The 13,613-nt window shown below is 37.4% G+C and overlaps 2 protein-coding genes across 2 annotated transcripts in view; one reads left to right on the top strand and one right to left on the bottom strand.

The window, feature by feature from the left end:
- LOC100892079 (kinesin-like protein KIFC3) overlaps positions 1 to 2,393 on the bottom strand; it is a 31,961-nt gene extending 29,568 nt beyond the window's left edge. Inside the window, exons 1-2 of the mRNA XM_030975085.1 lie at positions 2,232 to 2,393; positions 1,179 to 1,309 (exon numbers count right to left, since the gene is read on the bottom strand). Of these exons, the coding sequence (XP_030830945.1) occupies positions 1,179 to 1,199 (21 nt within the window). The 5' untranslated portion in view covers positions 1,200 to 1,309; positions 2,232 to 2,393. The remainder of the gene's footprint in view (positions 1 to 1,178; positions 1,310 to 2,231) is intronic.
- Positions 2,394 to 5,802: 3,409 nt separating this feature from the next.
- Positions 5,803 to 7,931, top strand: LOC580695 (exosome complex component RRP41). Its single transcript, XM_011677038.2, has 3 exons — positions 5,803 to 6,037; positions 6,885 to 7,091; positions 7,558 to 7,931. Exons 1-3 carry the CDS (start codon positions 5,867 to 5,869, stop codon positions 7,918 to 7,920), a joined length of 741 nt encoding a protein of 246 aa, XP_011675340.2. The 5' UTR covers positions 5,803 to 5,866; the 3' UTR covers positions 7,921 to 7,931.
- Positions 7,932 to 13,613: the final 5,682 nt, after the last annotated feature.

Below are 13,613 nucleotides of genomic sequence, written 5' to 3'. Positions count from 1 at the left end.
TTATTGGCAGCACATGCCCATGTGAAAGAAAACAACGTTTGATACTTAAAAACAAAACACTCATACTCTGATTGATACTCTAATTAATATAGGATTTTGAAACGTAGGGTGTTTTACTATTGACACAATCTGTCAAAATAAGCTGTACCATACACGTAATTACTGTACATTTCTCCTTTTGTTCAAGATTATAAATCAATATTCTCAATGTACAGTGGTTTCTTCATTGTATCTTTAATCTATCTCACACAAACACCACTTATTGGCCTTGAAAAGATATATTGATTAGAAGAGTTGTCCTGAAGGTAACACAAGTAATAAAGATTGTGACGTCAGTACGATGATCTCTGAATGTGGGAGGGGGTGCACCAGAAAAGGAAGAGAATATCTCATGATCACTCAAAGTGTCATCAGCCAAATAAAGTTTTTTCTTCTTCTTCATATGATACAATAAATAAATGATTTCTTTTAGCTTTTGTGAGGATTATGCAGCTTTATACATGGTCATGCTCTTGTACATGTTATTACGCTTTTAACTGTCAGTATCTCTTACTTCTCCCCTTCTTAATCCTTATATTTGATACACATACAGATATCAACTAAATGATTAAATTTGATGTTTTTATTGTTGTTTTTAACCCAAAAATGAAAGGTGGACTGATTGAATACTTTTAAATGTAAGCTTTAATGCGTCACATTCTCAAAAAACTTAAATCAGGACAAATCTATTTTTTAAATTTTCTCAGAAAATTACAAAACTTGGATTAATTTATTTGTTCACTGAATCACTGTATTTATATTTATAATCAACAATACAATAACACAGAAGCAATCATACGTTAGAAGAATAATTAGCAAAATACTTTAGTCTATTAAGTATATGATAGTTCAGTATAAAGTATCTAAATTCAAGTACAGTGTGTCTATAATAAAGTGTCATGTACTTGACCAGTAGGACTCTTTACTGCTAGTACATGTAGATCTAAGCTTGAAAAACATTCTAAAACACTGTAAACTTAGGCGACATGAAACTTAATTGTGAATTGTTACGTACAGTGTACACACATTTTCACAGCATGAAACTTTTGCAAATTGCAAAAATTTAGTCAAAGTTAAAATTGACTTCCAAGTTTAGGGGATGTACTTGTACAAATGTTTAATTCTATAATAATACTCACTCTGGGGCTAGTATGATACATGTTGATGCGATGATTTTGCTGATCCCCACAAAAATGAAAAGCCTGACTACTCTGAGGGAATCAAGTCATACTAGGTACATTTGTTGCCAATCTGATGATCACAACTCCATCTAGAGCAAGAGAGAGAGAGAGATTTAAAAAATACACGAAATGATGTTGAAACTCTTAAGAGTCTGTTTTTTTTTTTAAAGTATACAACTCTGCACAATCTATATGCAAAAGTTCCCAATCCAAACTCAGCAAGATGTCCCCACTCCATAGTTGTCGTTGTTGTTGGATTGGTCCACTACGTACATCTCGTTTGATCCGATTGCATGTAACCAGGGTATCAGCATCAGCATCAGCATCAGTATACGGAAGTGTGTGGTGATCCTGTTGAAACTTCCGGTCGTTTCATTGAGTGGTGCTTCGTTCGAAAATGAACCTGAACTATTTTTGCTCGCATAGCGGCCGGGTGGACGCACATATAAATTTTATGGAAGCATTTGGTGCTGAGAGGACCAGTGCTTGTCCAATCGCAAGTTTATAGTTGATTTGTATAGGCCACTTGGTCTCAAATTCAAACTCCACATGGTGCTCAGAGCCTCAGATGAAGATTGGACATTGTAATCAAAATACATGTAGTTTGCTTTTTATTTGTAAGAAAAAAACAATTAGAAATATATAATTGATATTTACAGTCATTAGAATCATTTGGAATTCTACCTGTCCTGTATGTCACAGTAGAATAAAAACTGAAGTTAGACGGGACTTGATAGTTCCGTCAAAACAGCCAGTAATTTGAGATTCGACTACATGTAGTGTTTCGTCGTAATTGAATATTTGGGGTGCATGCGCCGAGTAACAGTACCCCCTTGCTACTGGTACCGTTATGCACCTGCACCCGTTCAAGCCACATCGTCTCGCGCACCGACTTCAAACATTACAAACTGTTTATTTGAGCATTTATGGATTTTCTAGCAGTCAAAATTGCATTGATAGTAATCTTAAACTCCTTAAAATTTAATATATTAAGGTTCGAAAGCTACTTACCACGCAAATAAATATATAATTCCTTCCTTCAAAATTAACAAACTGCTATGTTCTCATTAATTCACATTAGGCCTAGATCATGTATTCTATTAAAGTCTCCGGCGAGCCGTGCGGGTGCAGACCGGTGGCGTTCTTAGCAATCGCAGTTATGGTGACGAGACGCCTTCAAGGCAAAACTGCCAAGCCGGATACGCGCCCTCTAAAGAAAATCTTGGAATTGACACAGCATCAATAGAACACATTAGTGGTGTCTGCAGCTGCAATCTCGTCGTTGGAAGAAGGCAAGAGGAGCAGAAATGAAGGTAAACAGATGAGGAGAAGAAAAAAAACAAAGAAACGGCAAGAAGGGAAAAGCCGAATGGACAGTTATAAATAAATGAGATTAGGGAAAAAATAAACTGAAGAATTTTGAAAGTTACTTATTCCTCGAATTTGACGGAAGAATATATTAGACCTTTGTGGCGGGAGGGAGTTCTGTGGGTTAGAGTCAGGTGCGTACGCAGGGGGGGGGGGGGGTTAACCCCCCCCCCCCCATCTTAAGTTTTTTATGTGTATGTTTTGTGTATGTTTTCTGGGGGAAAAAAAACCTTTTGATTTTGATTTTGATTTTTTTTTTTTAATAAAAAAAATATATATATATATATATATATATAAAATAAAAATAAATTATGCCAATGACTGACACTGACCTAAAAAAGGTGACCTTACCCCCCCCCCCCAACGGAACAAATGTCAAATTTTCTAATTTCGAGACCCCCCCAAAAAAGTGTCCGCTAACCCCCCCCCCCCCCCCCCCCCCCCCCCCCCCCCCGCTTATTCAGCGGCTGGCTGAGTCGATGCGAAATTTTGGGCCCGATTTTAACCCCCCCCCCCCTTGAAAAAATCCTGCGTACGCCACTGGTTGGAATAATGTAAGTTATACATTTTTTAATAGATAGAAGCCCCCAAATACACGCACACACTATTAAAGGGAGGTGGACTGTACAAATAGTTTTACCCTCCGACTTTTCAAAGGATATATAATTTGGAAATGCAACCAGTTTCCAAAGTTTTGAGGGAAAAAATAATATAGAAAGTATGGTTGTAGAGTGTTGCTTTGTTTTGTTTAATTTCTAGGAGAAATCTCGGCGCCTTCCCGATTCCCCTCCGAAAAACCGATTTACGCCATGGGGCCTATATAAAACAATAACACTGACATTAAAGGCATTTGCATAAGACTCAGCTATATATGCTGCCATAGTACAACTTACATCATGTACCTTCCTACAATGTAATGTTCTATTGGCCTATGCCTGAATGGCGATATCTAAATTTTTAAGTCATTTCTATTTCTTTATTCAAATAACCAAGGTTCAAGTTGTGCCCACTCCGTCGCCTGAAATTCGTTCAGCCCCCCCCCCTCCCCTTTAAATTTCTTATTAAAGCCGAATATCTCTCTTCTTTGAACAAAAAGAGTGAAACTTTCTATTTCTCTTATTTTGAAAAGAATCTACCCGCCCCCGGTCGGGTTTATTTAATTTGTTTTTATTGTACCTACAGTGGAAGAACAAAGTATGTCAGATATATTGTTTTGAAAGCTGCTTATGGTCACAGCTCCGACAATTTTTAGCATTAGGCTATGCACGGCATCCGACGACCCAACCCTGATTCTGGATGCCAGGGGCGGATCTAGCATTTTGCTAAAGGGGGGAGGGGGGTTGACCCAGTAGAGGGGGGGGGGGGGGGGGCGAAATTTGAAAATCGCGTCGAGCAATATTTCGCTCAGTGTGGGGGAAGGTTAGCGAGTACTATTTTTTTTCCTTCATTTTGCCCTCCGAAATTTGAAAAAAGTGCCGACCGATATTAAACTCTTTTTTGGAGGGCCAGCCAGTTAGGGGGTTTAACCCCCCGTAGACCCGCCCCTGGATCCGTCTGATTCTGTTCAAGGAACACTTTCTACTCTAAAATGCCCTAAAGCACATGAATCAACAAACTCGTCGATAATTATTGTTGCGGGACAATTTTCAAAATAAATGGAAATGTATTAAAAAATGTGCCAACAAGACTGAATTGTTTTTTTAATGATATAAATTAATATAAATTTATTTACAGCAATCATTTCATCAGCCCTGAAAAATGTACTCACAGCATGGAGGAGGCTGGCAAAACCAGGCCTAAGACTGATATCATCAAATACCCCTCCCCCCTCCCCCCCCCCCAATCCAAAACCAGCAATCCTGAAATGTCACGATCCCTCAAAACAGCTCAGACTTTATATAGTGGGGTAGCGAAAACTCGCAAACTTCAACTTTTTATTTAAAAGAAAATAATAAAATAAGGAAATGTCAAAACAGTCTTTGTAAAAAAATACACCACAAGGCCTAACGGATCGAAGGAGGAGGGGGGGGGGGGGAGTAGACATTAGCGGGAAAGATTTCTCCACCTGGCACACCCAGCCGCTCTAAAAATAATGATGGTCATGCAAATTTACAGATACGCTCATGGCGTCAAGGATTTACAATTTTCATTAATCACTTGAAACATTACCGCCTCCGTGGAACTTCCTTTCCAAAACAAGTCGATGGACAACAAACACAAGTTTGGGCCCCAATTAAAAAAATCATGACTTTTTTTCATTTTTATGAGCTTAGACTGGTTTTTGTAACGATTTCACCTACCACATAGCAGGTTTTTTCCCACGTTATTCAATATTCATTCGATATTAATTGTTTTTGCAATACCACAAATGATATCTCAACAGTGTACAAACAGGAATAATCGATATATTTGCAAAGGTGGCGGACCTGGGAGTGTCCCTCTTCCTTTGTAATAAGTGCCCCTTTCCCTTCTGATAAGTGCCCTCTTTATCTTGACACGTGTCCCTTCTCTGTCTAATAAGTGCCCTTTTCTTTCTGATAAATGCCCCTTTTCTTTTTTTAAATGAGCAAATTCCCCTTCTCACACACTTGGTATACCCATTTTCCTTAGTATGCACCCTTTCATTCTAATAAGTGTACCCTTTAAACTTTGTAAAAAGTGCCCCCTTTCATCTCTGATAGTTTCCCCTCAGTTTTGTTTTGACACTTGCCCCTTACCCGAATGTCATTTGATTCAATCAGCATCTAGACGAGGGTAATTAGCATAGACACTTATACAGCTCTATGCGGTACTATTCCTGAAAAGGTATAGTGGCCATTCAAACTATGAGACAGGTAGGTTTATCATATCCAGGCGCGGATCCAGGATTTCTCAGGGGAGGGGGCCCAAATGTTTTTTTTTTTTTTTTTGCTCTCGAAAATTTGAAAATCGCGCTGGCCGAAAAGTCGCTCAGTGGGGGGGGGGGGGGGGGGGGGGGGGGGGGGGGGGGGGGCGGGGGGGGGGGGGGGCGGGAGGGGGGGTGTAGTGAGCACATTTTATTTTTGGCCCTCGAAAATTTGCACCCACCCCCCCCCCCCCCCCCCAAAAAAAAATGAAGTTTAAATTCACGTTTGATGATATGTTTTTTATCTAAATTTATTAGGAAAGTGTTCTCTTCCTGAACGTACCCCCCCCCCCCCCCAACAAGGATCGGAACACACAAAATCCTGCGAACTCGTTTATGCGGGTAATGCGTGATAGTCTTATTCAAGCCTCAGAGCAGGTCAGTTTCTGACAAAATGGCAGGACTGGAGCTTCTTTCTGATGAAGGCTTTAGACTAGATGGCCGACGACCATCTGAACTTAGAAAGATTCGTTTGCGTCTTGGAGTTTTCGACCAGGCAGATGGATCAGCATACATTGAACAAGGAAATACAAAGGCATTGGCGACCGTATACGGCCCTCACGAGGTATTTTTTATACTCCAGTCCCGTCTATTCATATTTATGTCATGTGCTATTTATATTGTGATTTGTGTGTTCACTGGCTGCACTGCATGAGTTCAAACAACCTTGTACATGTATAACTTGAGTAATGATTAGTGGTGATGATTAAGATGATGATGATGAAAATGATGAGGATGATGATATTGATGATAATGATAACAGTTGAACACAAAACAACACATTGGAAATCAGTTTGAAAGATTACAGAAAGCTGAAACTGAAAGTACTAGATCTAAGTCAAGACTAAGAGTGTGATGAGTATGGAATTTATCATTTATGTATAGCGTTGTCTTAAAATATTGACATTTGTGGCTTACCTTCTTATACGATAGCATTCATCATTCGCAGGTAATGAACTATAGCTGTGCCTGTGTATTAAATATATTAATGTTTGAACTTATATATTAAAAAAATGATTAAATCAAAGAAAAACATTGACCTATCTCTATCCCATAACTAATAACAGGGCTGTCAACTTTGGGAAACTGCTTGTAGGGAGATTTTTTTTTTTAGTGCCAAATTCAGCCTTCAACCAGCTGCTGAATAAGCGGGAAAAATTCGCAACGACTCAGCCAGCTGCTGAATAAGCGGGGGGTTGGGGTGGGGGTTTCCCGGTACAAGCTTTTGGGAGGGCGGGAGAATAAGCGTGCAGGTGGCGTGAGACTCCCTCCAAGTGCGGGAGGGTTGACAGCCCTGCTAATAATACCAATGCTGACAGGCCTAGCTTTATTTTCTTAATATCCATGTGAGCCATGACATTACCAAGCCAAATGCAAATTCCTTTCTTTTCTTTTCTTTCATTTCTGAAAAGGTCCTTGGAGGAAAAGGTAAACCTCTACATGATAAAGTGATCATCAACTGTCAATACAGCATGGCAACCTTCAGCACGAACGAGAGGAAAAACCGCCCTCAGGGAGACAGGAAATCGACCGAAATGTCACTTCATCTCCAGCGGACATTTGAAGCTACCATACAAACACACCTCTATCCAAGATCTCAGATTGATATCTTTGTACAGGTCAGTCATTTACAAGCTTTGTAGGGTGTGTTTGATAAAAAAAAATATCTGCTTAAATTAGCAGCATTAAAATTTAATAGACCGAGGCATTTTTCACAATTGAAAAAAATGTTCACCATCAATCTTTGTGTAATTAACACCATTTTTTCCCCTCCCTTTTTGTTGATGTCAGTTTTTTTTGTTGATGATTTTTTTTTTTTTTAATGCAGTTGTACCAGTGTCAGCAGAAGGGATATTAATTTACCCTGGAGCTTGGTAGATTCCATATTTCAATAGAAATTTAATTTTAGAAAATATACCACATATAAAAGTGGCGCGTCCCCATTATTTTCAACAGTGGGAGCCTGTCCCTGTTACTTTTACAAGGCTTTTATTTTGACAGGCAGAGATATTGATCTTTTTAAAATAATTTGTTGATGAGTATTGTCAGGAAATGTGACCTTATCATTTTCGTTTCCATTGTCAGATTCTGCAAGCAGATGGAGGAAATTACTGTGCTTGTGTCAACGCTGCTACACTAGCAATCATCAATGCAGGCATCCCTATGAAGGACTACGTGTGCGCTTGCTCCTCTGGCTATGTGAACAATACGCCTCTGACCGATGTGAGTTACCTTGAGGAATCTCAGGGAGGGCCTGTAGTGACCGTAGCCATGCTGCCAAAGTCCGAACAGATCGCTCTCTTTAAGATGGACAACCGGCTCCACGTAGATCACCTTGAGCAGGTGTTGGAGGTAGCCAGTAAAGGATGCAAGGACATGTATGCTGTAATGAATGCAGCCGTCAAGGAGCATGTCAGTAGGATGGCAAAGAGCATGGAATGTAGCTGATGATGATGAAGGACTGCACGATTCAAGATTGATGACATTCCTGGTGCCTTCTGATGTGGATGAATAACTTTCTTTCAGTGGAATGTTCTTATCCATTAGTTGTTTTTTTCCTGCTGGTATAATGGTAACCCTAAAATTCCCATACATTTTTCAAAGTCATTGTTTACCAGGGCCCTGTTGCACAAAAGCTTTGCCATCAACAAACAGTAGTTACCATGGAAACCTTGATTTTGATTGGATTCTTAGCCTTGTTATCATGGTAGTTGCCATTGATGGCAAAGTTACCGTCAATGGTAAGTTTTATGCAACGGGGCGTAGGTGTGCCGCACCACCATCTAGACATCCATCCACATACCTGCCAACCCTTCTGAATAATCCAGAATATTCTGATTTTCTGGATTTTTAGGGCTTAAATTTTTTTTTTTGCTTTGCTTTGCTTTAGCCAAATTAAGCTTATTTTATCATGTGCCGCGATTTGAGAGTTCACGTACTGCATGCGTTGAATGGCTGCATGATCAAGCAGGGAATTTGTATTCGCTTTTTTGTACAGATTTACCATGTATTGCCATGCTACATGGGCGAACGCCTGTTGAGGGTACAGATTTCTTATTTTCAAAGGCATACCGTGCTAGAAATTCCTAATTCGTATTTCAAATGTTGGCAGGCATGCATCCATCACCTTTCTTTGTTTACTACCCATCTTTAACACATCTTCTACCAAAATCATTTGGCAGACAGGATTTTCTTCCTGGTAGTACTGAACATTCAGTAGGATTTACTCCTTGAATCCACTGATCACTATGGTTGCCAGAGCTAAAGCTGACGGTCCTTTGGAAGCTTATAGAGACGTGATATCATAATGGTATATGTGTTATACTAAAACATCATATTATTGTTGTTGTTATTATTCATTCCAAGTGTTGATTCTATGAGAATTTAATTTTGTCAAAACAAAAAAAACAAAAATTCTCAAAACACAGAGATATTTATGGTTTTCTTTGAATGCGGCACTTTGCAACACACTGTAACAGTAAATTCTCCAACCAATTTGCAACACACCCCATTTGAGAGTAATTTTATTGAACACAAGATACATATCTTTGTTGTAAGTTTAATAGAGACCCTATTTTTAAGGTGTTGTATTTTTACTTATTGTTAAAACCTTGAAAATGTAATAAAATAAGGTGTAAAAGCAAGAATCTTTTTCTCTTTGAGTTATGCTTTTGTACAATTACAGGGGAAGTCCAGCCTAATATTTAGTTGGTTTTAATAAAAAAGCAGAAAAATTAGAGAAAGAGATCAGTGAAAGTTTGAGCAAAATCCGATAAAGAATAAGAAAGTTGTGGACTTTTATAATTGTATTCTATCAAACATAAATTGGCAATGATGTGACGTATATTGCGATGTCCAATCACTGTTGCAAGATACATCATTGTTGCCAATTTACGTTTGATTGATTAAAACTTTTAAAAATCCCAACTACCTTGTCTTTTATTGGATTTTGCACAAAATTGTGCTGATCCGTTTCCCAATTTTTTCTGCTTCTATTGAAACTACATGTAACTTCAATTCAGGGTGGACTTTAACTAGGTGTAAAAATGCAATCAACCTCTTTACAAGAGACAGTGAATATGTCTAGAAATGTAATGAAAGACTGAAAGATGCAGGAAAGAGAGCACAAGGGTGGGAAATGTCGAAGGAAAAAAGATGTAATAATGTATGAAAAGTCATATTTTATGAGAACGTTTGTGGTTAAGAGAATTGAGAAGATGGGTATGAGAACATAATATGCGAGGGAGAGAAATTTGACTTTTATCAGAGAATATTTTGGGCGTAAAGACAACTAAGGTAGTCGGGCTAAATGTAGTGGCATGAAAAGAAGTGTCCGGAACGCAAACTGCATATTTGTTGAAAATCATAATTCCATCGCTCAGAGGGATAACCACATTGTAAAAATATGGAGCTGGTAAATGCATTGAACTTACTTCTCAATGAGGCTTACTGTTAACTACACCTTCATTCAGATACACTATATGTAAAAAAAAAGAATTTTTAATTATACAAACATCACTAGTATGCATTTGCGTTACAGATGTGTCATTTTGTGCCACTACATTTCGCTAAGTTACCTAAAAGTTGGTGAAAATACAAACGATGATTACAGGTACCAATCACACAACACACAAGACATTCTTGTACAACTCAAGGAATCGTTTCTATTTTGTTTTTTATTTCACAAATACAACATAACATTATACAGTTATCTTTTACTGTACATTTCTCAAAGAAGGATGAGCATATTTCTTTGATTGTGGAATACCAAATTCACCCCCTCTTCCACCTAATTTCTCCTTCAAAATAGGTTACCTCCTACATTTGTGAATCCCTCTTATCATTTAATTGAGAACCTGCTTTCAAAATAAATTTCTTTGCAATCTTCATTTCATTTGCTTATAATTCACCTGCACACTTTTCGTCTCCAATACAACAGGTTACAGGACAAAACTTCCTACTTTTTTTTCTTTCAAATCATTCTCACATCACTGCGGATATTTTTCTAAAATTTCACTTGTATTACATTTTTTTTCCTCATTTGGCTACTTACATGCCAACTAACAACCTTACTGAGCTTGAAACCAATTTAATTAATGAAAGAAAAAAGTTTTCTTTTAACAAAATAGCCCGTTTACTTGAACAGCCACCATTACACTTGAATAAAGAATGAACAAAGTGTGCAAAACTTTGTTTGAACCCTATAGTATGCAGTTAACATGAAATTCCTTTTCAATGTGCATGCTTTAAACTGTAATGTCCTTTGGAGAAAAAATGTCAAGAGCAGGAAGAATACTTATAAACCCTCGTTTCAAACCATGAGATGAAATAATTACTTTACAACAGTCACAGAAAACCCTTTCATTGTGGGTATATTGTACTAGAATCATATCAAATGTTTATCATCCGCTTCTTTACACTACAAAATCAATTAGTTTATTCACAGAGCTTTCTATTCATACTTTGAACACAATTCCAACTAAACAATGAGCATCCATTTCTTTCAAATATATCCTTTCTGTATGTTCTTTGTAGACGCTTGATAGACAATTCAACCTTTGTCTTTACATCTTCATTCTTGTAAAAATAAAATGAATACCAAGTTATGTGTTTCGCCTTACACATACTACAGTAAAAGAATCACCAAATGATAACTTTACAATTTTGTAAAAATGTCAACTCAAAGGCAGCTCTGTAAATTCTGCCAATCAAGATTCTTTTCTTCTTTGCCTCCAGGAAATCATTCCCACCTGTTCCCCTATAATATATGGGGGTGTTTCACAAAAATCCTAAGTCAAACTTAACTCAAAGTTGGACTTAAAAGTAAGGGAGAGCCATTTGTAGCCTTGAAATAAAATGCATTCAAAAGCAAAAATTGAAGTATTTTAGACTTTTTATAAATTCCACATCAAGAACCTGAAATCTCCTTGATAATATAAAATAAGAATGATTAGTATCAACATTTTATGCCATTTAAAATATCTTTAAAAAATATTTTCATAGATACTAACAGCTATTCATAACTGTTAAGTTCAACTTAGAGCTAAGTTCAACTTAGGATCTTTGTGAAACAACCCCATGGAGGATTTGTAACATCATTTGCCTACAAAACCAAACTCAAAAATCAAGGAAATTTTCGCATAAGTTTACTATAATCATGGTAAAAGATACATCAACCACAAGATGAAGTATCAGTGTCATCTTCCAGAGACAGGAACAATCTGAAAACTCACATGACATCAGAAGATCAATCCTGCAGTAAAATCTGCTTTACACCACCACTAGGAAGACATAGACTAACCATTACAGTAGCTGCAATATAAATACCCAGGACAGCAGCGTTATTACTGCAGACTCCATCAATTGATTCATTGTATCCAGGGCTTTCATTAGTCACTATACGTGGTAAACTCATCGGTAAGTCAGGAAAAACAGGTAATTAACCACATATACGATCTCAAACATTAACTTTTGTGGTTCCTCCAAAAACATAGCTTTTAGCAAGTGACACATCGGGTACATAACCCTGTGATCACTAGGGTATCGGGGCATGTTATACATTATGTTTGAAAAAGTGAAAATGGGCGAGTCGCATTAATGCTAGACAAGTGAGACATTAGAAAAGCTTTCTAGGCAAATCATTTTCTATTATTGTATAAGTGAGCCAAATCATACACCATTTAGTTTTAAACAAACCATACATTTTCCATCCAGAATAAAATAGAAACCTGCTTTTCTGTATTTTCTGTGAAACAAACCTGAAAATTCCCACCAGTTATAGTGACTTGGAACATGGGGAGTTTGCTTGATTACTGCCACTACTTTACATAAAGTCATGTTCTGTATCTTGACTTCTTTCAAGAGAAACTCATATCAAATATAAATTCAGTAGTGAAATAAACAATCAAAGTGGTTAACATTTCATATCGATGTCAACTTGAAAATTCTTCAGTGTAATCTGCAATTGTAAAGATTGGAATTATTTCCCAGCTCTATAGATTGAAATGAACACAACTTACACAAGCCTCATCTGTATCTGTTCTAATGAAAAACAATTTTTTTCCTCCAACATCATCGAGGTTAACACAAGCATGGTAAAGTGAGATCAATAGTTGGGTGGGGGTGAATGGGTTACATCTTTCTAACTACTGTCTCTTCTACCTAACTAAGACTGTCAACAATGCCTTTTTATGTTGACAAGGAAAATAACTGATATCATAACATGTGCATGTTATATCTAATAAATTGCAAGTGCCTTGTGAATTTGTGTAACATTGATAACAGACTGGTTTGACAGCTAAACAACAAAAACAATAACTAGCTGATAGAGCACACCGCGTAATCTGGATTTTTGTTAATACAATAGGACTTCTTGCTTTCATTTCCATGGGAGACGGGAGTGGGAAGATATTTGGTGGAACTTTTAAATCTTCAACAGAGGCACAATCAAAATGCCCCACTCCAGCAAAGCATAGAGAGTCAATGGTAATGCGTATTGACCTCTAGCGCTGCACTACGTGCTAAGAGGCAGCAATTGCACACATAAATAGTCAATACAAACATTGCATACTAATGCTTAAGTTTGACAGTAGACGTACAATTTGAATTTTTAAATTATTCTTTCTAACATCAGTAAGTTGACACAAATTTTATTTTACTGCTATTTAGGTGTCATCAATTGCCACTAAAGTACAGATTTTGAGTGAAATCAGTTGAGTTTTGTACAGTGGTGTTTGAAATGTTGAGAATCAATAGCACAGGTTTTAATACACAGCCAGGATAGTAATGCAGCTATGTGTGCTCATCCCCCACCTCCACATAAGATGTTAACATGCTTGCTAATAAGAGACTCCCATGAGCTTGGTAAATTGAACAATGCATTGTTGTTGTTCAAAGATTTATCACAATTTGGCCATTTCACAAATGTCGGAACACCAAAACTGATTGATCTTTCCTAACACATCAAGACCTTGTTTCAGAAATTAGAATACAACGTGAAGGTTACAACACTAAATCACAAGAAAAGGATCAAATGGGTTTAAAGGAACAACTACGCTAGAAGCTGCAGTATTATAACAATGGACAACTAGAGGGATTAAACATGACAATGACGGTACACAATACTCACATCCTGTATACGC

This window comes from Strongylocentrotus purpuratus, unplaced genomic scaffold, assembly GCF_000002235.5.
Source record: "Strongylocentrotus purpuratus isolate Spur 01 unplaced genomic scaffold, Spur_5.0 spur5_scaffold_8, whole genome shotgun sequence".
NCBI lineage: Eukaryota > Metazoa > Echinodermata > Echinoidea > Camarodonta > Strongylocentrotidae > Strongylocentrotus > Strongylocentrotus purpuratus.
This window is presented reverse-complemented; position numbering and strand designations above follow the sequence as displayed.

What these genes read in the sequence shown, in the direction of transcription:
- LOC580695 (XM_011677038.2), top strand. Translation starts at nt 5,867, where the DNA reads ATGGCAGGACTGGAGCTTCTTTCTGATGAAGGCTTTAGACTAGATGGC. An exon ending in CCGTATACGGCCCTCACGAG is followed by an intron (nt 6,038 to 6,884) that starts GTATTTTTTATA and finishes ATTTCTGAAAAG; the next exon opens with GTCCTTGGAGGAAAAGGTAA. An exon ending in AGATTGATATCTTTGTACAG is followed by an intron (nt 7,092 to 7,557) that starts GTCAGTCATTTA and finishes TTCCATTGTCAG; the next exon opens with ATTCTGCAAGCAGATGGAGG.